Source organism: Moschus berezovskii, chromosome X, assembly GCF_049115385.1.
Source record: "Moschus berezovskii isolate FMDL1 chromosome X, NW_MosBer_1.0, whole genome shotgun sequence".
Taxonomy (NCBI): Eukaryota; Metazoa; Chordata; class Mammalia; order Artiodactyla; family Moschidae; genus Moschus; species Moschus berezovskii.
Window position 1 is genome coordinate 6,503,944 of NC_142488.1, and position 23,550 is coordinate 6,527,493.

At 46.9% G+C, this 23,550-nt stretch overlaps 1 protein-coding gene across 2 annotated transcripts in view; it reads right to left on the reverse strand.

Moving 5' to 3' along the window:
- LOC129564344 (patatin like domain 4, phospholipase and triacylglycerol lipase) overlaps nucleotides 1–23,550 on the reverse strand; it is a 46,591-nt gene that overhangs the window by 14,939 nt on the left and 8,102 nt on the right. For both annotated transcript variants that reach the window (XM_055438259.2, XM_055438260.2), the window contains exon 5: nucleotides 5,577–5,642. In XM_055438259.2, coding sequence (XP_055294234.2) covers nucleotides 5,577–5,642 — 66 coding nt within the window. The remainder of the gene's footprint in view (nucleotides 1–5,576; nucleotides 5,643–23,550) is intronic.

Genomic DNA, 23,550 nt, shown 5'->3' on the forward strand with positions numbered 1-23,550 from the left:
AGAAGAGGGCTGGGATGGCCAGAAAAAGTCAGAGAAGGAAAATCATGAGGCCTCACAAGGTCCAAACACAGACAGATTTCCAAACACATCAGCCAAGAGATTTGTAAACATCAATGCCCTGGTTTTGAGACCACCCACTTACTGAGCATAGGCCTTTTGCAGGGTCTTCAAAGTGAATGAACCAATGACAGCTATTAAACGCTTTTTGTGCACGCATTTATAAATGAATACATACATATCACATGTCTATAAAACAAACGGCATTAATCATCCATGAAGATGTGCCTGGTTTTGAGTAGGTGTTACACAGTGCATGCGATTCCAAATATATATATGTAGTGCTTGTTACATAGCTACCATGTCTGGGACTTCCCTGGTGGTCCAGTGGCTGAGACTCCAAGCTCCTAATGCAGGGGCCATCGTGGTTTCAGTCCCTAGTTGGGAACTAGATCCCACAAACCCCTGCTAAGAGGTCTCATGCTGTAATTAAAAGATCCTTCATGCTGTATCTAAGACACAGAACAGCCAAATAATAAATATCATTACTTATAAATAGTATTTATAATAAATATGTTATATATATAATATTTATAAAAAATAAATAATATTATTATGGTGGCGCTAGTGGTTAAGAGCCTGCCTGCCGATGCAGGAGACTTTGAGAGTTTTTTTCCCCCTGTAATTAATTTCTGATCTCATACCATTGGTATCAGAACAGATGCTTGATACAATTTTAATTTCAGATCACATCTTGAATTATCCTGAGTACAATAGTCTCTGGTCCATCAGTGGGGAAACATTACAAAAAAAGGCAGGTTATAATACACCAACTGTGCAAATCACATATTTTAGGTGGAGATATTTTCGCTGTGAAAACTGAAACCGTTAGTTGCTCAGTCGAGTCTGACTTTTTGCAACCTCATGGACTATAGCCCAGTGGGCTCCTCTGTCCATGGGATTCTTCAGGCAAGAATTCTGGAGTGGGTTGCCATTTCCTTCTCCAAGAGGACATCTCGGAAGTCGTCTAAAGAAGTCTTTTGCTGAGGCTTGATTTGTAGCTCAAGACGTGATCTGAAATTAAAATCGTATCAAGCATCTGTTCTGATACCAATGGGATGAGATCAGAAATTAATTACAGGGGAAAAAAAAACTGTAAAAAACACAAACTCAGGGAAGCTAAAGAATATGCTACTAAATGAATAACCAATGGATCAGTGAAGAAATCAAAGAGGGAGTCAGAAAGTATCTGGAAACAAGTGACAACAGAAACAAGATGATCCAAAACCTAAGGGAAACAGCCAGATCAGTCCTAGAAGCAAGCCTGCAGCAATACTGCCCGGCCTCAAGAAACAGGACAAATAGAGAACAACCTAACCGTACACCTAAAGCAACTGCAGAAGGAACGACAACAAAAATCAAACTTAGCAGAAGGCAAGGAATCATAAAGATGAAATAAATAAAAATAAACAAAATAGAAATGAAGAAAGCAATAGCGAAGGTCAATAAAACTAAAAGCTGGTTCATCGAGAAAACAAACAAAATTGATAAACCTTTAGCCAGACTTCCTGAGAAAAAAAAGGCACAGGGCCCGAATCCATAAAGTTAGAAATGGAAAAGAGAAGTTACAACAGACAAGACAGAAATACAAAGGATCATAAGAGACTACTACAAGCAACCGTATGCCGATAGAATGGACAAGCTGGAAGAAATGGACAAATTCTTAGAAAAGTACAACCTTTCAAGACTGAACCGAGAAGACACAGGGAATGTGAACAGACCAATCAAAAGGAATGAAATGGAAACTGTGATTGAAAAATCTTCCAGTAAAACAAAAGTCCAGGACCAGATGGCTTCATGAGAGAATTCAACCAAGCATTTAGAGTCAAACTAATATCTATCCTTCTCAAACCTTTCCACAAAATTGCAGAGGAAGGAATACCCCCAAACTTGTTTCATGAGGCCACCACGCTGATACCAAAACCAAAGATACCACACACAAAAAGACAATCACACGCCGACGTCACTGATGAACACAGATGCAAAGGTCCTCAACAAAATACCATTAATAGCGATCCAAACCCAACAGCACCGTAAAAGGATCAAATACAAGGATCAAGTGGGACGTTTCCCAGGGATGCAAGGATTCTTCACTATACACATACGATCATCTCAATGGATGCAGAAAAAGCTTCTGACAAAATTCAACACCAATTTATGATAAAAACGCTCCAGAAAGTGGGCAGAGAGGACACCTATCTCAACATAATAAAGGCCATATACGAGAAACCCACAGCAATGCTGAAAGCTGAAAGCATCTCTCCTTAGATTAGAACAAACTAAGGGTGCCCACTGTCACCACTATTAATTCAGCACAGCTTTGGAAGTCCTAGCCAGAGCAATCAGAGAAGAAAGAGAAATAAAAGGAATCCGGGCTGGAAAAGAAGTAAGTATCATGTCACTGTTTGCAGATGACATGATAGTATACATAGGAAAACCTACAGATCCCACCAGAAAACTACTAGAACTCATCAATGAACGTGGTAAAGCTGCAGGATACAAAATTAATACACAGAAGCCTCTTGCATTCCTATACGCTAACAATAGAGTATCACAAAGAGGAATTAAGAGCACCAACACTGTGCAAATGAGTATACAGCCCAAAGCCATCCACAGATTCAGGGCAATCCCTGTCAAAACAACAATGGCATTTTTCCCCCCAAGAATTAGAACAAAAATCTTTACAGTTTGTATGGAAACACGCAAGACTCCAAATAGGTTCTAGGTTCATCCACCTCATCAGAACGGACTCAAATGCGTTCCTTTTTATGGCTGAGTAATATTCCACTGTGTATATATACCACAACTTCTTTATCCATTCATCTGTCGATGGATAAGAGCGAAGTGAGTCAGAAAGAGAAAGATTAATACCATATTCTAACACATATATATAGAATCTAGAAAAATGGTACTGAAGAATTTATTTACAGGGCAACAATGAAGAGACAGACAGAGAATTGACTTATGGACATGGGGAGCGGGGAGGAGAGGGTGAGACGGGAAAAAAAGACTCTGAATAGTCAAAGCAATCTTGAGAAAGAAAAACAGAGCTGGAGGAATCAGGTTCCCCAACCTCATATTCCAGATCTACAGTAATCAAGACAGCATGGTATTGGCACAAAAAGAGATCAATGGAACAGGACAGAAAGCCACAGATAAACCCACACATCTATGGTCACCTAATCTAAGACAAATGGTGGGGAAACCGTGGAAACAGTGTCAGACTTTATTTTGGGGGTTCCAAAATCACTGCAGATGGTGACTGCAGCCATGAAATTAAAAGATGCTTATTCCTTGGAAGGAAAGTTATGACCAACCTAGATAGCACATTAAAAAGCAGAGAAATTACTTTGCCGACAAAAGTCCGTCTAGTCAAGGAAATTGTTTTTCCAGCAGTCATGTATGGATGTGAAAGTTGGACTATAAAGAAAACTGAGCACTCAAGAATTGATGCTTTTGAACTGTGGTGTTGGTGAAGACTCTTGAGAGTCCCTTGGACTGCAAGGAGATCCCACCAGTCCATCCTAAAGGAGATCAGTCCTGGGTGTTCATTGGAAGGACTGATGTTGAAGCTGAAACTTCAATCCTTTGACCACCTGATGCAAACAGCTGACTCACTGGAAAAGACCCTGATGCTGAGAAAGATTGAAGGTGGAAGGAGAAGGGGATGACAGAGGATAAGATGGTTGGCTGGCATCACCAACTTGATGGACATGAGTTTGTGTAAACTCCGGGAGTTGGACAGGGAAGCCTGGCATGCTGCAGTTCATGGGGTTGCAAAGAGCGATTGAACCGAACTGAACTCAATCTATGACATAGGAGGCAAGAACACACAATGGAGAAAAGGCAGGCTCTTCCATCAGTGGCGCCTGGACACCTACACGTAAAAGAATAAAATCAGAACACTTCCTAACATCAAACACAGAACTGAACTCAAAATGGATCAAAGGCATATATTTAAGGCTGGACACTATAAAAGCTCTTAGAGGAAAACACACGCAGAACACGATTTGACATAAATTGCAGTAAGATCTTTCTGACCCACCTCCTAGAAGATAGAAAATAAAAACAAAAATAAACTCAGAGGACCCAGTTACACTCAAAAGCTTTTGCATAGCAAACGGATTCATAAATAAGACAAAAAGACAATCTTTAAAACGGGAGAGGATATTTGCAAATGAAGCAACTGACGTGGCATTAATCTCTAAAATACACAAACAGCTCATGCAGCTCAATATGAAAAAAAAAAAAAGAAAATCTGCAAACAATACACGCTGGAGAGGGTGTGGAGAAAAGGGAACCCTCCTACACTGTTGTTGAGCACGTAAATCGATGCAGCCACTATGGAGAACAGTATGGAGGTTCTTCACAAAAGTAAAAATACAAGTACAACACGATCCAGTAACCGCACTCCTAGGCACACACCCCCACAAAACCATAATTAAAAAATAGACACATGCACCCCCACGCTCATGGCGGCACTGTTTACAAGAGCCAGGACGTGGAAGCAACGTGAATGTCCGTCAGCACAAGAATGGATAAAGAAGATGTGGTGCACGCAGACGATGGAATATTACTCAGCCATGAAAAGGAATGAACCGGTGCCGCTGACAGGACATGGACGGACCTAGAGACCGTCATGCAGAGTGAAATAAGTCAAGAAGAGAAAAGCAACTGTCATATAAGATCACTGACATGGGGACAGATGAACTTACGTGGCCAAGCAGAAATAGACTTAGACAGCAAATGTATGCACTCCACGAGGAGAGGCGGCGGAGTGGGATGACCTGAGAGACTGATATATCTGCAGTACTGATGCTGTGTCTAACATAGATAAGTCATGAGAAAAGACTGTACAGCACAGGGAACTCGACTCACCAATCTGTGGCGACCTAGGTGGGAAGGAAATTCAAAAAAGAGGCAATCTATGGAAACACATGGGTGATTCCCTCTGCCGGACGGCAGAACGAACACAGGGCTTCCCTGATGGCTCAGGGGTAAAGAATCTGCCTGCCAATGCAAGAGGTGCGAGAGACACGGGTTCGATCCCTAGGTGGGGAAGATGCCCTGGAGAAGGAAATGGCAATGCACTCCAGTATTCTTGCCTGGAGAATCCCATGGACAGAGGAGCCTGGCGGGTCACAAAGAGTCGGACACGACTGAACACACACACGTACATGCATAGAACTAACACAACCCTGCAAAGCAACTACACTTCAGTAATTTAAAAAGACTCTGTTGCTTCTTTGGGTATTAAAAATAAGGGTAAAGTTTTTTTTAACCAGAAGAAAAAAGGAAGGTCCTAGTCAATCATTCTCAATCATGAAATCTCAACTCTAGGGTACCATGGCCCCTGCTCTGGACAATTTTTCTTTTGTTAAAGAGAAACAAACCTATGAGACCAAAGTCATAGGAACAGAGTTGGAGCCGCCAGAAAAATAACAACAGTCGTGGATCTTGTGAAAGGAAACGGATGAGCACAGGAACCACGGATCCCGCCTCAGCTCTAGGATGCTTACCTGCCCTTGATATTCCACTGGTTTCAGTCCTGCATAGATGGGCAGGAAGCTGCTGGCCAGCAGGACCTAGTGGAGAAAATAAAGACACAGCTCACGAAATGAGATAGGAACACGGCCTACCATCTATCTCACACGTCACCTACTAGCAGGTTACAATTGTTTAAACACAAAAACCTACTATAAAAATGAAATACGGTCCATGCACTTCATGGGCACAGTGAAAGTGAAAGCGTTAGTAACTCAGACATGCCCGACTCTTTGCAACATCATGGACTGGGGTCTTCCCAGGCTCCTCTGTCCATGGGATTCTCCAGGCAAGAATACTGGAGTGGGTTGCCATTCCCTTCTCCAGCGGATCTTCCCAACCCAAGGATTGAACCTGGGTCTCCTGCACTGCAGGCAGAATTCTTTACCAAATGAGCCACCAGGATGTACCTAAACAGAAAATAAAACTTTTCGTATCAGAAAAGACAGTAAAGACACAGGCACAATTCATGGTCCTCTGATTCCATCGACTCCACCTGAGAAAAACTGGTGCTTTAACGGTAGATGGTTGAGTCACTGCACCATTAAAGTCCCGTTCAGTTTAGTCGCTCAGTCGTGTCCGACTCTTTGTGACCCCGTGAACCACAGCACTCTAGGCCTCCTTGTCCATCTCCAACTCCTGGAGTTTACTCAAACTCATGTCCATCAAAACGGTGATGCCACCCAACCATCTCATCCTCTGTCGTCCCCTTCTCCTCCCGCCTTCAATCTTTCCAGCATCAGGGTCTTTTCAGTGAGTCAGCTTTTCACATCAGGTGGCCAAAGGATTGGACTTTCAGCTTCAGCATCAGTCCTTCCAATGAACATTCAGGACTGATCCCCTTTAGGATGGACTGGGTGGATCTCCTTGCAGTCCAAGGGACTCTCAAGAGTCTTCTGCAACACCACAGTTCAAAAGTATCAATTCTTCGGTGATCAGTTTCTTTATAGTCCAACTCTCACACCCATACATGACCACGGGAAAAACCATAGCCTTGACTAGACGGACCTTTGTTGACTAGACAGATTAAAGTCCAGGTGTGTCTAAATTCCCGCATGGCTACAGGCTGCAAGTCAGTTATTTACGATGTTCTATGCCACACTGTGAGAATCATTTGGACATTTAACGCTTCCAAAGGAATAAACAGCTCTGGTTGTCATGGCAGTGATTAGCTCTCAGCTGAGGGATGTTTGCATTTATGCCACCAGGCTGTCACCGAGGGAAGAATACATGTTACATGCCATCGACACGCCCTGGATATGTAATGAGACATTGGCAGCTAGGAGCACCAGTTATACTTTACATTCCATTTAAAAAGTCGAAAAAGACTGCTGTCGCAAATATTACCATCTCCTCCCACAGAAAAAGCCGGTTACTGGGAAGGTTTCTTGACATGCACAAGTTTTTATTTTGCAATGCAGTTTGCAAACCGCTGTGTTCTGTCAGGAAAAATATAGCATTAGATACTGAATACTTAAGCTCCAATTCTTCAGTTGATAAGTCAAGACTCCATGGTTGTTTGCTGTGAAAGATTTCATCCAGATTCTTTTCCGAGGAGGAATTATTCAGAGATGGATTATGGCCATTAAAATGATTTGTGCAATATCCATGAGGGTTTTGCAGGTGGCAATAGTGGTAAAGGACCTGCTTCCCAAGGCAGAAGACATAAGAGACGTGGGTTCGATCCCTGGGTCGGGAAGATCCCCTGGAGAACGAAATGGCAACCCACTCCAGTATTCCTGCCTGGAGAATCCCATGGATAGAGGAGCCTGGTGGGCTACGGTCTATGAGGTTGCAAAGAGTCGGACACAACTCAGAGACTGAGCACACACAGTATCCATTAAGAGCTACTTAGAAATCAGAAGGGCATTTCCCGCAAAGAAACCATGCTGTACCTGTGATTTGTGAGGTCAGCTCTCACAAGCTGATTTATTCTGAAGCGCAAATAATGAGAGGCCCTCTCACCAGCATAACAACCTGGTGGGAAGAACCGACTCATCAGAAAAGACCCCGAATGCTGGGAAAGATTGAGGGCGGGAGGAGGAGGGGACAACAGAGGACGAGATGGTTGGATGGCATCACCGACTCAGGCACTTACATACACACCCAGTTCAGTTCAGTTCAGTCGTGTCCGACTCTCTGCGACCCCATGAATCACAGCACGCCAGGCCTCCCTGTCCATCACCGACTCCCAGAGTTCACTCAAACTCATGTCCATAGAGTTAGTGATTTACATATACACCCAACCATGTCTAAAACAGAGAGCTAGTGGGCAGCTGCTGTACTAGCACAGGGAGCTCAGCTCGGTGCTCCCGTGATGACCTAGAGGGCTGGGGCAGGGCAGGGGGAGGTTCAGGAGGGATGCGATGTGAGGGGAGGGACGCATGGCTGATGCATCTCACTGTAGAGCAGGGGCCAACCCAACTGTAAATCAACTATACTCCAATTAAAAAAAAATCCGATGATAAACCATAATAGAAAATATTTTTAAAGAAGAATGTGCATATGTGTGTGTGTATAACTGAATCACTGCTGTACAACAGAAAAGAATAACAACTGGGAATCAACTATACTTCAATAAAAATAAAGAAGGAAAGAAGAAATTGCCGTGGGAGGTGGGAGGTGGGAGGGAGGTTTAACAGGGAGAGGACATGTGTGTTCCTATGGCTGATGCACATGGATTGGATGGCAGAGGCCAACACATTATCGTAAAGCAATGATCCTGCAATGAAACATAGAGAAATAAAGGAAGACCCGTACAGTGTTGAGAGCACAGCATGGAGCCGAGGCATGATGACAGCCCTGCACGAGAGGTCTCAGCCTTCTGAGGAGGCTCAGCGCAGACCAGCCCTCACTGAGGTCTCCAAAATCTCAGCTGCGGTGTGGGCGTGACAGGATAGGTTGCCACGCCTGCCGCAACCCGCACCCTTCCCAGAAAGGTGCAAGCCGAACTGGTGAGCATCCTCTCTGGTGGCTTGCAGAAGATCACAGCCATCAGTGGGGCCGACAGGATGGAAACCAAGCAAACTCAGAGCCCAAACCTGTCAGCCCCCTAGTCGCGCTGACCAGGTTTCAGCACAAGACTGGACACAGTTCTGGTCACTGCCTTCACCCTAATTCATCAGTTGCCCACTCCTTTAAAAATAAAAAAAAACCATAATTACAGGGGCTTCCCGGGTGGCTCAGTGGTAAAGAATGTGCCTGCCAATGCAGGAGACATGGGTTTGATCCCTGGGTCGGGAAGATCCCATGGAGAAGGAAATGGCAACCCACTCTAGTATACTTGCCTGGAGAATCCGCATGGACAGAGGAGCCTGGTGGGCTAGAGCCCATGGGGTCGCATAGAGTCGGACATGACCGAGTGACTTAACACTTTCCAGCCGGTGCTCTGGGACTACCCAGGAGGATAGGGTGGGGAGGGCAATGGGAGGGGAAATCAGGACGTGGTGTGGTGGGGGAACACATGTATAGTTTTGGTTGATTCATGTTGATGCATGCAAAAACCATCATGAGACTGTAAAGTAATTATCCTCCATAGGCACTCAAAGAGTCAGAAAAGACTAAACAACTTCACTTTCAATTATTCTCCAATTAAAATTAATAAAAAAAAAGAAGCTGTGAAAAAAATAATAAAAGTACAATGGATACAGTGCTGGAGAAAAAAAAAGCATTACTGCAGGACTTCCCTGGTGGTCCAGTGTGTTAAGAACCCACCTGCCAATGCAGGGGACATGGGCTCGATTCCTGGTCAGGAAAGTAAGATGGCACAGGACACAAGGCTACTGGGCCCACTGACCACAGCTACCAAGCCTGTGCTCTGCAACGAGAAGCCTAAGTACTCCAACTCCAGAGTAGCCCTGGCTGACCTCACGCTACTAGAGAAAGACTGTGCATGGCATTGCTGAACTAGCGCGGCCATGAATACATAAACAAAGCAATACATAACACAATTACAGACCCTAGGTATGCTCCGCAAGCACAGTGCGGCTCTTTAACGAAGTTTCCAGCAAGAGGCAAGGCTGAACTAAAGCAATAACGGAAACAATCTGTGGCTGGCACACATCTTGGAAATGACAGGACTTGGAGGCCTTTAGTTTGGGCTTCCCTCGTAGCTCAGTTAGTAAAGAATCTGCCTAACGGTGCGGGAGACCCGGGTTCGATCCCTCGGTCAGGAAGATCCCCTGGAGGAGGAAATGGCAACCCACTCCGGTATTCTTGCCTGGAGAATCCCATGAATGCGGGAGCCTGAAGTCAGAAATGACCGAGTGACTTCACTTTCACTTTCAATTGTCCTCCAATTAAAATTAGTTAAAAAAAAAAAAGAAGCTGTGAAAAAAAATAATAAAGTACAATGGATACAGTGGCAGGGGAAAAACAATTATTACAGAACCTCCCTGGTGGTCCAGTGGTTAAGAATCCACCTGCCACACATGTACACCCATGGCTAATTCATGTGGATGTATGGCAAAAACCAGCACAATACTGTAAAGTAATTAGCCTCCGATTAAATAAAAAAAGGATCCGCCTGCCACTGCAGGGGACGCATTTCCTACTGTCCATGGGGGCCTAAGAGTCAGACACGACTTATCGACTAAACCCCCGGCCACAGGGGCCTTTAAACAACCAAAGACGCTCCGTAACTCTATAGTCACTTATTTCACTGTGCCTGCGTGCTCAGCTGCTCGCTCGTGTTTGACTCTTTGCGACCCCATGGACTGCAGCCCATCAGGCTTCTCTGTCTGTAGGATTCTCCAGGCAAGAATTCTGGAGTGGGTTGCCATTTCGTCCGCCAGGGGGTCTTCCTGAACCAGGGATCGAACCCCTAACTTCGCTATAACAGCTCACGTCACTATGCTATGCAGACATGTGGCTTGCAAAAACAGAGGAAAAAATAAAAATAAAAAAACACCACTCCCTTTAAAAGCTGAACTCTGTGGCTTCCCCCGTCCCTCGTGTCAAGATATAAAGTGAAGTTCACAAGTTAATGCCTGGATCTCTTTTGGAGGTATTGAGATGAAAAATGCTATCCAATTACTTTGTCACAGATAGGAACAGTTAAGAATCCTGTGAACGGGTTTGAAGAGTGCAGTGAACTGGAAAATACCCATCATTTTCCCCCAAAATCAATGTATTTGTTCTGTCACCGTTTATTCAGGCTGCTGATTTGTGTATCAAACTGTGGTTAGTAGGAAAATTGGCTTTCGACAGACAGGAACTAAGCGGCTTTTCTTACTGACGTTTTACTGCAAGCAAATGGGATTTTCTAAGGAGGGAGATGGTTAATGAGATATGAAACACTATGGCTAAACATGCTCTTTTACTCTCTTAACCTCACTGGCGTCCTGGTGAAATTTTTCTTAGTAAGTCTTGATACATCTAGGGCAGGCGGGGAGTCTCAAGTGGGGGTGTGTGAGCCCTCCGGGGATATGTAGCCATGTCTTGGGGGCGCTCTTTGGTTTGGAGGACTGCTACAGAAGGCAGGAACCCCAGTGTTCTTTCCCCATCACTTAGTCCAGCACTGTAAGAATTAACACCTGTGTCGGGACTTCCCTGGTGGTCCAGTGGCTGACACTCTTGCGCTCCCAGTACAGCCAGCCCTGGACCCATCTCTGGTCAGGGAACTAGACACCACACACCACAGCTTCGAGTTCACAGGCCTCAACTAAACAGCTTGCGTGTTGCAACAAAAAGCAAACATCCCGTGTGCCACAAGTAAGAGCTGATACAGCCAAAAAAAAAAAAAAGACAGAATTACATGCATGTTAGACCACTAATTTGCCTTTGGTTTCCCCGAGCTTCCCTGGTGGCTCAGTGGTAAAGAATCCAGTTGTGATGTAAGGAGATACAGGAGACCCGGGTTCAATTCCTGGGTTGGGAAGATCCCCTGGAGGAGGGCATGGCAACCCACTCCAGGATTCTTGCTGGGATATTTCCCACAGACAGAGGAGCCTGGTGGGCTACGGTCCTTGGGATCGCACACAGTCGAACACGATTGACCGAATGAGCGCACACAGACGCACCCCAAGTACACCTTGATAAGAATAAAAGTTGGTGACTTCCTTTACAAGTGTATAAAGCACGGCCAAGTGCATAGGACTAGCTCTTTTCATTTTTCATTGCAAAGAAAAGAAGTGTTTAGAAGATGATGTAGCCTGGCCTCCCTGGAGAATAAATTCGCAACAAGTCTCATTTATGCCTAAAGTTGACTGCGGCGTTTAATGAGAATCTGGCTGTTTATTCAGAGCCTGCTGGTGTAGCTGAAATTCAAAGACAGGCTCAAATTTATCTTCCCCAGTCTTTCCAAGATAATGACCAATCTTAATTTCGGTCCTCATTTCACCTTCGAAAGGCTAAATGTGAGCTGTCCCTGAAAAAAAACACGCTTACTGTGTGCAGGGAAATGGAAGACATCGTAGTGATGGAGATAGGGTTCTTCTTCCCGAGACGGACACCATTCCGCATGGGCGCCCTTGTGGGTGTGCGTGTTATCAGAGAGCGTCCGTGGATGTCGGAAGACCATCTCAGAGCATACACACCGTGGGAGAGCTTTAAACACGGATTCAGCAATTTGTACCAGTTCAGTTCAGTTCAGTCGCTCAGTCGTGTCCGACTCTCCGCGACCCCATGAATCACAGCACGCCAGGCCTCCCTGTCCATCACCAACTCCCGAAGTTCACTCAAACTCATGTCCACAGAGTCGGTGATGCCATCCAGCCATCTCATTCTCGGTCGTCCCCTTCTCCCCCCGCCCCCAGTCCCTCCCAGCATTAGAGTCTTTCCCAGTGAGTCAACTCGTCGCATGAGGTGGCCAAAGTATTGGAGCTTCAGCTTTAGCATCAGTCCTTCCAATGAACACCCAGGACTGATCTCCTTTAGAATGGACTGGTTGGATCTCCTTGCAGTCCAAGGGACTCTCAAGAGTCTTCTCCAGCACCACAGTTCAAAAGCATCAATTCTTCAGCGATCAGCTTTCTTCACAGTCCAACTCTCACATCCATACATGACCACGGGAAAAACCATAGCCTTGACTAGACGGACCTTTGTTCAGACAGGTGCCAAAGCTCCATCCCTCTGCTGTTGCTGGTGCTTAGTTGCTCAGTCGTGTCCGACTCTCTCTGACCCCCGTGGACGGTAGGTAGCCCGCCAGGCTCCTCTGTCCATGGGATTCTCCAGGCAAGAGTACTGCAGTGGCTTGCCATTTCCTTCTCCAGAGGGATATTCCCGACTTAGGAATCAAATCCTCCTCTGCTGTGTCTCTTGTAATTGACAGATTCTTTACCAGCTGAACCACCGGGGAAGCCCCATCCCTCTGTGGCATGGTTAATTTCAAAATCATTTCGGCTCGGCTGTGGGGGTGATACATGACTTTTAAAAATTTTTTTCTCTTACTGAGATGCAGCTGATTTGCTATGCTTTATATTATTATTATTTTGAGTATAATTGCTTTGCATGGTTGTGTCAGTGTGTGCTGTACAACAGCTGGTGAATCGGCCGTATGTATACATTAACCTCCTCCCTCTTGAGCGGAGGTATATGTATACATCCTCCCATCTCCCCACCCCACCCCTTTAGGTCATCACACAGCACAGAGCTGAGCTCCCTGTGCTGGGAAACCACAAACAAGACGAAAAGACAACCCTCTGAGTGGGAGAAAATATTTGCAAACAAAGTGACTGACAAAGGAGGAATTTCCAAAATGTACAAGCAGCTCATACAGCTCAATAAAAGAAAAAAACAAACAAAAAATGCTTGGAAGACCTAAACAGACATTTCTCAAAAAAAAAAAAGACATATGGATGACCAACAAACACATGACTTGGTTTTAAAAAAAGGATTTACTTCTCTACGTATCCTTTGCGGAACGCTAATGTTACAATATGTTTGGATTTCCTGATTGTATGTTTTGTTTTGAAGAAAAATAGGCCAAAATAATACCTGGAGCATAAAAGGCATGACTTGAAGGGAATGCATTCAGATATTTGGGGGATACTACGCGAAGGGGCCTGCAGATAAAGGATTGCTAAGGACCCATGATGGCCGATCAAACCAGTCAATCTTAAGGGAGATCAACCCTGAATATTCACCAGAAGGACCTTTGCTGACGCTGAAGGTCCGGTGTTTTGGTCATCTGATGTGAACAGCTGACTCATTGGAAAAGTCCCTGATGCTGAGAGAGACTGACAGCAGAAGGAAAAGAGGGCATCGGAGAACGAGATGGTTGGACGGCATCCCTGATGCAATGGACATGAACTTGGCCAAAGTCCAGGAGATGGTGATGGACAGGGAGACCTGGCGTGCTGCAGTCCCTTGGGTCACCAAGAGTCGGACACGACTGGGTGACTACACAAGCAAACAAACCAAGGGCCCATGACAAGTATTCACCTTTGTGCCTGGGTACCCCAGGGTTTCCCTAGCAGCTCAGGTGGTAAAGCATCCACCTGCAACGCAGGAGACCTGGGTTTGATCCCTGGTTTAGGAAGATCCCCTGCAGAAGGGCACGGCAACCCACTCCAGTCTTCCTGCCTGGAGAATCCCATGGACACAGGAGCCTGGTGGGTTCCCCCACTATGTGTGTGGGGCGGTCACAAAGAGTCAGACACTGATGAGCACTGGTGGGTCCCCTAGTAGGGTCTCCCCAGGGTTGGGGTCATGGGGTGGGATGGGGGTCAGCTGCACCCACTGGCTCTGCAGGGCACTACCTTCATGGGAACACCTCCTCTGCTGTGCCCCGTGTTGGCGAGGGCCTGGCACTCTCAGACCTCTGATGGCAGGAGCCCCCAATGCTGTCTGAAAGGCCTTCTCCCACGCTCTGGGACCACAGGGCGTGGCTTCAGTCTAGATGGCGGAACTCTCCTGACCCTGTCATCACAAGGTTACCCGGCCAGGTGGCCACACCCTTCCTGTCACATCCTAAATAGGCTCTCTTCTTCCTTGCAGGATGCCCAGGCTGAGAACGTTCCAAACCTTTAAGCCCTACTTCCGTTCTGCGGAACAATTGCATCTTGAAGTCTCTTCCCTGTTCTCACTTCTCACTCTAAGTAGTCAAGAGAAACCAGGTTGCTCCTTCCACGCTGTGCTTGGAAACTGCGCCCAGACATTCAACATGAGCATTCGCGAATTGTAGCACCCACAAAACACGGGAAGACACTCACATGACTCTTCTTGGTCAGGTCATGACAAGGATGACCTTACCTCCACTGTCTGCTTCCGATTTCTGGGTTTCCAGGGACTCTGCTGGCGGTCCAGGGGTTAAGGATCCGCCTTGCAGTGCCAGGGATGTGGGTTCGATCCTTGGTAGGGGAATTAGGATCCCGTTCGCGAAGGCCAGGCACTGCGACTACTGAGATCACGTGCTCCGGACCAGACACAGCACAACAAGGGAGCCCGCGGACTGCAAAGAAACATCCCGCGCGATGCGACGCAAAGTTCCCAAGGGCCGCAACAAAGATCAGATGCAGCCAAATAAATTAACAACAACAACAAAAAAATTCCTCGTTTCCATCTGCGACCTTATTCATATGGCCTGCAATCTCAAGGTTTCTCTAAGAAGACGGAGGCTGTCTCCGTGCTTTACTGTTTTCTTTCTGAGTCCTCACCAGAACCCCCTACGGCAGGGCAGGCTTTTGCTAACCTGCGCCTCTAAACTCACTCACTGAGCCTCTGCCTGGGCGTTAGCTCAGTTCCAGAGCCACTTTTAGGTATGTGTTAGAGCGGCTTCTCGCCTCTCAATGCCAGTCCCCTGTTCTAGTCCGTTCAGGCTGCTACAACAAAATCCCACAGACTGGGAGGCTTAGGAAACGACAGGAGTTTCCCTCGCACGGTTGTCGAATCTCGGCAGTACGAGCCTCGTGTCTACTGGAAACTCACTTGTACATCCTCACCTGCTGCAAGTGGTGAGGGGCGCTCTCGGGGGGTTCTCTTTTATAATCGCAGTCATCCCATTCACTTCAGCTCCATCCTCATGACCTCATCACTTCCCAAAGACCCTCCACCTCCAAACACCATCACACTGGGGGTTAAGACTCCAGCGCGTGAATTTGGGAGGGATACACTCAGACCACGGCAGTAAGTTCCATCGCCAGGGACACACGATGCCAAATACTATGGAAATCCAATCCCAGATGAAATGAGTCTTTGGACCACATAGCTTTCAAAGGAGGCTCTGAGAGGGACTTCCTTGGTAGTCCAGTGGCTAACACTCTGCGCTCCCAATGCAGGGGGCCCAGGTTCGATCCCTGGTCAGGGAGCGAGATGCCACACGCTGCAACTAAAGATCCCTGGTAGCCCCAACTAAAACCCAACACAGTCAGATATCTTTTTTTTTTTTTAAAGAGGTTCTTAGAAAAGAATCAACTGTCATTGTAGCTCTGATGAAAGAATAGTTCCATGCCACCAAAAATGAAGCTAATCTAATTTAAGTGTGAATCATCACACAAAAGCGGGCCAATGGTGAGAGGTATACAATTTAGAAGCCTAAAGGCAGCAAGACCCAGTAGCAATCATCCATTTCTCAAGCTTTTATAGATGTAGGTGAGCCACCCAGGGGGCGCTAGTGGTAAAGAGCTCACCTGCCCATGCAGCAGACATGAGGGACACAGGTTCTATCCCTGGGACATGGCCACTCACTCCAGCATTCTTGCCTGGAGAATCCCACAGAGGGAGGAGCCTGGCGGGATGCACACCACGGGGTCGCAAAGAATTGTACTCGACAGAAGCAACTTGGCGTGCTTGTGAGCACTTTGCTCATGAACAAAGATAGGAGTAAAAGAACGTTTAGGGAAGGACAAATTCTATCAAGTCGGCGAAATAAAATAAAAGCTGGGGCTTTAACTTCATGACAGACTCACACAGGAGTGCAGAGCAGTGATGTGTGTGGGTTATGCTATTTCTTCATTAGTTATTAAACATTAACTGTAATTAGGGCTTCCCTGGTGGCTCAGGTGGTAAAGAATCCGCCTGCAATGTGGGAGACCTGGGTTCGATCCCTGGGTTGGGAAGATATGCTGGAGAACGGATAGGCTACCCACTCCAGTATTAATAGTTTGGCTTCCTTTGTGGCTCAGCTGGTAAAGAATTTGCCTGCAATGTGGGAGACCTGGGTTTGATCCTTGGGTTGGGAAGATCCCCTGGAGAAGGGAAAGGCTACCCATTCCAGTATTCTGGCCTGGAGAATGCTATGGACTATATAGTCCATGGGGTTGCAAAGAGTCGCACACGACTGAGCGACTTTCACTTTCTCAACTGTAATCAACAAGTCTATAGGACTTGACTGTCTCAAGCACACCTCTCCATGATTTTTTTCAATTTCCTCTCCGAGGCAGGGGTTCCCACCCTGCTGGCAGCAGAGCAGTACCTCCCCGTCAGATGAGCAGAGGTGACAGATTAGAAATAAAGTGAGCAATACATGAATGCATTTTCATCATCCTGAAACCATCGCCCCAACCACGTCTGTGGAAACCCTGTCTTCCACGAAAACCGGTCCCCAGTGCCAAAAAGTCTGGGAACTGCTGCTGCGTGGTAACACTGATTAGCTTATGTCCATTTCACAGCTGAGAAAACTGAGGCTCAAAGAGAATGAGCACTGGAGGACACCGTCGGGGAATGACAGATCTAAACAGGAATAGTGGGAGACGCAAAGAAAACAACGGATTATCCAAGATGGCGTAATGAGACACGAACGCCCAGGCACACACTCTGAGATGCAAGCTTCTAGGTGGGTTCTCAGTACACACACGGACGCCCTATCTGTAATAAAAAGGCCGCAGGTGAATGCTGGGTAATGAAGAACCAGGCATTTAAAAGAGAGAGAGAGAAAAAAAAGTAATTAAGAGAATAAATGAGCCATTGATTAAAAATCACCAATATTTAGTAGTCTCCCTCACATTCCTGTCCTGGTGACCAACCGATCCTTGACATGTCCTACCTCCGCTTGGAATCTTCGTCTCTCTTGGAACCTACAGACTTCTGAGGTCAGAGACAGGAAACGCAGACCCGAGGGCTCAGAACTGGGAGGCAAAGCTCCCAGCTGACGCCAGTTACACAGTGTGGGCTGCCTCTCCTCTTGGCTTCCGGAGCTTGGAGCCCTCCAGTTTCTACCTAAGGAGGTGGGGGGGATGGTAGGAGGCTTTATTCTCCCCCCTCCCACCCCAACATTGATGCAGGCATCAGAACCACCACCCCAGGATTCCCTGCTGGCCTAGTGGATAAGAATCTGCCTGCCATTGCAGGGCACACAGGTTCTGTCCCTGGTCTGAGACGACCGTACACGTGCCACGAAACCCATGTGCCACAACTCCCGAAGTCCACCCTCTAAAGCCCGCACGCCACAACCTCTGAGCCCGCGCCCCACAACCAGAGAAGCCACTGCAATGAGAAGCCCAAGCACCGCGGTGAAGAGCAGCCCCTGCTCGCTGCAACCAGAGAAGGCCAGATCACAGCCACAAAGCCCTGGCACAGCTGGGTAAACAAAAACATATTGGAAAGGTGTTCCCTGGTGGCTCAGCCAGGAAAGAATCTTCCTGCAATGCAGGAGACCCCAGTTCGATTCCTAGGTGGGGAAGATCCGCTGGAGAAGGGAAAGGCTACCCACTCCAGTATTCTTGGTCGTGCTTCCCTGGTGGCTCAGTTCGTAGAGAATCCGCCTGCAATGCGGGAGACCGAGGTTCGATCCCTGGGTTGGGAAGATCTCCTGGAGAAGGGAATCTACCCACACCAGTATTCTGTCCTGGAGAATTCCAAGGACTGTATAATCCATGAGGTTGCAAAGAGTCAGACACAACTGAGCCACCGTCACTTTCACTTATTGCTTTAGATTAAAAAAAAAAAAAGGAAAGTACAACTATGTCAGACAGTGGTTCCCACTGGCCTCATTCATCAGAACCCAGTACGTCACCTCCCAGAGGGGGAGTGTTTATTTTCCCGTCGTCACGCTTTTTTCTTCTTCCTTCCCGTACGCTTCACCAATCTTGCTCTTTGAACTACGCGCTCATGCGTATTCCAGGCATATATTTCATACATTATTATCGCCACCATCTGCTGTCAAGGAACTAGCCACCTGTTTTGTTTTGGTTTTTTTTTTTGAGTTTCTGCAAAAGGTTAGAGCATTCTACTCAACATTTAAAATGTGTCTCGTATAACCTAGGAAACATGTTAATTATTCCATTATTCTCCTTACAAGGTATTATGCAGTTGTGTCAACTGTTTCTCTTCCGTTGAATGAACTCAAGTAATTATGCTGGTTCTCTGAGCAGTTATTATCCAAAACAAAGCAAATCAGGAAAAACAAAAAAAGTTCAGTTTACGTACTGCCACAGTTTGCTATCCTTGAGAAGGAAATTCCAACCCTACTCCAGCATCTTGCCTTGGGAAGTCCCAGGGACAGAGGAGCCTGGCAGGGTAGAGTCAGTGGGGTGGCAAAGAGTCGGACACAACTGAGCAATAAACCGCCACCACGGTTCACTGCTGCTGTTTCAACAAGCGACCGCAAACCGAGAGTCGAAAACAAGACAAATGGACGATGCTAGGGTATGGAGATCAGGACCCAAAATGGGTTGGATCCACCTGAGTGAAAGAATTAAGGTGATGGCAGGGCCTTCCTTCCCGGGGGCTCCTGGGGAGACAGGGTTTCCTGCTCATTTAGATCTTGGTAAAGCGTGCAGTTCCAGCGGCTGTAGGACTGCGGTCCCTCAGCACCACTGGCTGGTCCAAGGGGCGCACACCCTCTGTGAGCTCCTTATGCAAAGTCTCCTGCAACTCAGAATCTGCAAGCATCTCTTATTTCTAAACCCACACATGCTCAGCTGGGGTCCGTCCACGTAACCCAGCACCACTTCCCCCTCCCCACTGAGACCCTCATGTTCATCCTGTCTACACAACACCGTCTAGTGAGATGCTGGGTTCACAGGTCCTGGGGAGTACAGCGTGGGCATTTTAGTAGAGGTGGGGAATGTTAGTCACACTCCCACATGAAAGGAATTGACAGGGTGATTTTATCGAGCATCGGTCGAGTGGGAGCATGGCGACCAGGCAAACTGTTAGACACCTGGACTGCTGTGGGCCACTAAATGAGCTCCCTTATTTTGTCCAGATCACTGAACATGAAGGAGCCAGCTTCTTCATGTGTTTAGTAGGTGCCACCTCAGTTGATTGATTTACTAATTCATATTCACTCATGCAATGCACATGGATGGAGCTGGCACAGTGTGAGGGCCGGGGACTCAGTAGGGGAGAGAAGACAGCAGTCCCTGACCCTCCGTGGAGCTTCCACCCCAGTGAGGGCAGACAGAGAGAACCTAAGTGAGACAGAGCAGTAATAGATGTGTGCTGAACTGTGGTGAGTGAGTCACGGTGGTGTACAGAAAAGATCCAGACCACCTGACCCGCCTCCTGAGAAACCTGCATGCTGGTCAGGAAGCAACAGTTAGAACTGGACATGGAACAGACTGGTTTCAAACAGGAAAAGGAGTACGTCAAGGCTGTACATTGTCACCCTGCTTATTTAACTCATATGCAGAGTACACCATGAGGAACGCTGGGCTGGAAGAAGCACAAGCTGGAATCAAGATTGCCGGGAGAAATATCAATAACCTCAGATATGCAGATGACACCACCCTTACGGCAGAAAGTGAAGAGGAACTCAAAAGCCTCTTGATGAAAGTGAAAGAGGAGAGTGAAAAAGTTGGCTTAAAATTAAACATTCAGAAAACTAAGATTATGGCATCTGGTCTGATCACTTCATGGCAAACAGATGGGGAAACAATGGAAACAGTGTCAGACTTTATTTTCTTGGGCTCCAAAATCACTGCAGATGGTGACTGTAGCCATGAAATTAAAAGACGCCTGCTCCTTGGAAGAAAAGATATGACCAACCTAGACAGCATATTAAAAAGCAGAGACATTACTTTGTCAACAAACGTCTGTCTAGTCAAGGCTATGGTTTTTCCAGCGGTCATGTACGGATGTGAGAGTGGACTATAAAGAAAGCTGAGTGCCAAAGAATTGACGCTTTTGAACTGTGGTGCTGGAGAAGAATCTCGAGAGTCCCTTGGACTGCAAGGAGATCCAACCAGTCCATTATAAAAGAAATCCATCCTGAATATTCATTAGAAGGACTGATGCTGAAGCTGAAACTCCAATCCTTTGGCCACCTGATGGGAAGAACTGATTCATTGGAAAAGACCCTGATGCTGGGCAAGACTGAAGGCAGGAGGAGAAGGGGGCGACAGAGGATGAGATGGTTGGATGGCATCTCTGACTCAATGGACATGAGTTTGAGTAAACTCTGGGAGTTGGTGATGGACAGGGAGGCCTGGCGTGCTGCAGTCCATGGGGTCGCAGAGTCAGACACGACTGAGCGACTGATCCTAACTGAACTGATAGAAAATATCGGGGGTTCTGTAGATAGGGTAGCCAGGCACAGACTCAATGAAAAGGCAGAAACTCTGAGCAGAATTCCTTTTTCTTTAAATATATATATTTTGGGGGCCCCACTGCACAGCATGTGGGACTTCCCCACCCAGGGATGGAACCTGGGCCCCCTGCAGTGGAAATACGGAGTCTTAACTGCTGGCCCACCAGGGAAGTCCTTCTCCTCCTGTTTTATGATGGGATGACAGTCCTTTGTTGACAATCTTGTCCCCTTACGAACAAGAAGACGTGTTCTGACCCACTGCCGGCCTGATGTCTCTGTGTTGGTGTTGACGATCTGTGACAACTCAGGCATGGATTTACCAGCTTCCCTCTTTCTAGTCTATAAGTCTACACAAGCTTAACAATTACATCATAGAAAAATATTTTCTTAAGAGAGATCGAATATCAGTGTATGAGGGCGACAGGAGTAATTGGTACACAGAGTGAAAATATTCTAATCTCTTAAGTCGCAGAGTAATTTCACTTGTCAGCTCAATACTTCATTAGGTATTTCAAATCATATCATTCAAATGTAAAATTCAAACAGGGAGATTCGATAGTAAAAAAATAAAAACAAAACAACAATGCATTTATCATTTAACTCAGTTGGAACTTTTAGCTCTCACGCTCAATCTGTCACCTGCTCCTGTCTGCTCACACATGTTCTCTATCACCCAAGGCTTGCTATGTTTCCCACAGAGAGATAAAGTGTGAGTCCCTCAGTTTTGTCTGACTCTTTGCAGACCCCATGGACTGCAGCCCACCAGGCTCCTCTGCCCGTGGGATTCTCCACTCAAGAATACTGGAGTGGGTAGCCATGCCCTTCTTGAGGGGATCTACCTGACCCAGGGATCAAACCCAAGTCTCCCGCATTACCGGCAGATTCTTTACCATCTGTACCGTGAGGGAAGCCCCACAATACCCACAGAAGGAAAATAAAAATCAGCTGGCATTCTTAAGAGCAGCACATCCTTGCATGTCAGTCACTCCAGCGTTGCGACTCTGCAACCCTATGGATTGTAGCCCGCCAGGTTCCTCTGTCCATAGGATCCTCCAGGCAAGAATACTGGAGCGGGTAGCCATTTCCTTCTCCAGGGGGTCTTCCCCACCCAGGGATCGAAACCAGGTCTCCTGCATAGCAGGTGGATTCTTTACCAACGGAGCCATTTGAGCTACTAGGAAAGCCCTAGTGTGGTGTCCTTACCTATTAAAAATATTTCATGTATCCCCTTACCAATGCCTTGCTATTTGCAAGTCTGCTGAAACACCTCCCAGAGATAATGAATTCTCAACCAGCTTCCACGTGTGTGTGGACAGAAACGCATCAATGCCAAACGGAAGAAACGAAAGGGAACATTCGGTTGAAAAGGTTAAGAGACCCGGATTCCCAATGGCAATCGGTACACCCTGGGGCACGTCGTGTAAAATCTTTCTACCCCTTTCTTCTGTTAAAAAAGCAACAGAAGAGGCGTAAATCACGCCTGTCCTGCCTGACTGACAGAAGGCGTGTGGAAGGAGTGAACACGGTAGTCCACGCACAAAAGTCTTCCGTGAAGTGCAGAGCATTGACGTACAACCATGTAAAGAACAGTTACTGGTACTCAAGTTCATTCACAGAGTAAACGTGGCCATGCTGAACATCACAAGAAAACACAGTGGGCTCATCCACAGGCCTCTGGGAGCCGCCTGCTGTGCTGCGGCCTCAGGAGCATTGAGATCCATCCATGAGACGCAGGACTGATGGAGCGCCCATTATCTAGGAGGCCCGAGATGCAAAGCTGGATTTCGAGCAGGGGTTCCCAACCCCTGGGATCTAATGCCTGACGACCTTAGGTGAAACTGATGCAATAATAAGAGAAATAAAGCAGGCAATAAATGTGATGTGCTCGAATCATCCCCAAAACATCCTCCTGCACGTTTCCCCAGTCCATGGAAAAATTGTCTTCAGTGGTACAAATGAACTTGCAGAACAGAAAGAGACTCACTGACTCACAGAGGACAAACTTATGGTTAGCGAAGGCGGTGGGGGGAAGGATGGGGGAAGGGACACTTGCAGAGTCTGGGATGGACATGGACACAGTGCTGCATTTAACATGGAGAACCAGAAAGCACCTGCTGTCCAGCACAGGAACTCTTCGATTCTCTGTAATAATCTTATGCTTCCCAGGGGGAAGGATGGGGGAAGTGACAGGGAGTTTTGGATGGACATGAACACACTGCTGAATTTAACATGGAGAACCAGCAAGGACCTGCTGGACAGCTCAAGGACCTCCGCCCCATGTCCTGTGGCAGCCTGGATGGGAGGGGAGTTTGGGGGAGAATGTGCTGTGCTTAGTAGCTCAGTCGTGTCCGACTCTTTGCGACCCCATGGATTGTAGACCACCAGGCTCCTCTGTCTGTGGGATTCTCCAGGCAAGGATACTGGAGTGGGTTGCCATGCCCTCCTCCAGGGCATCTTTCCAACCCAGGGAGCGAGCCCAGGTCTCCGGCATTGCTGGTGGACTCTTTACCAGCTGAGCCACAAAGATACATGTATGTTTG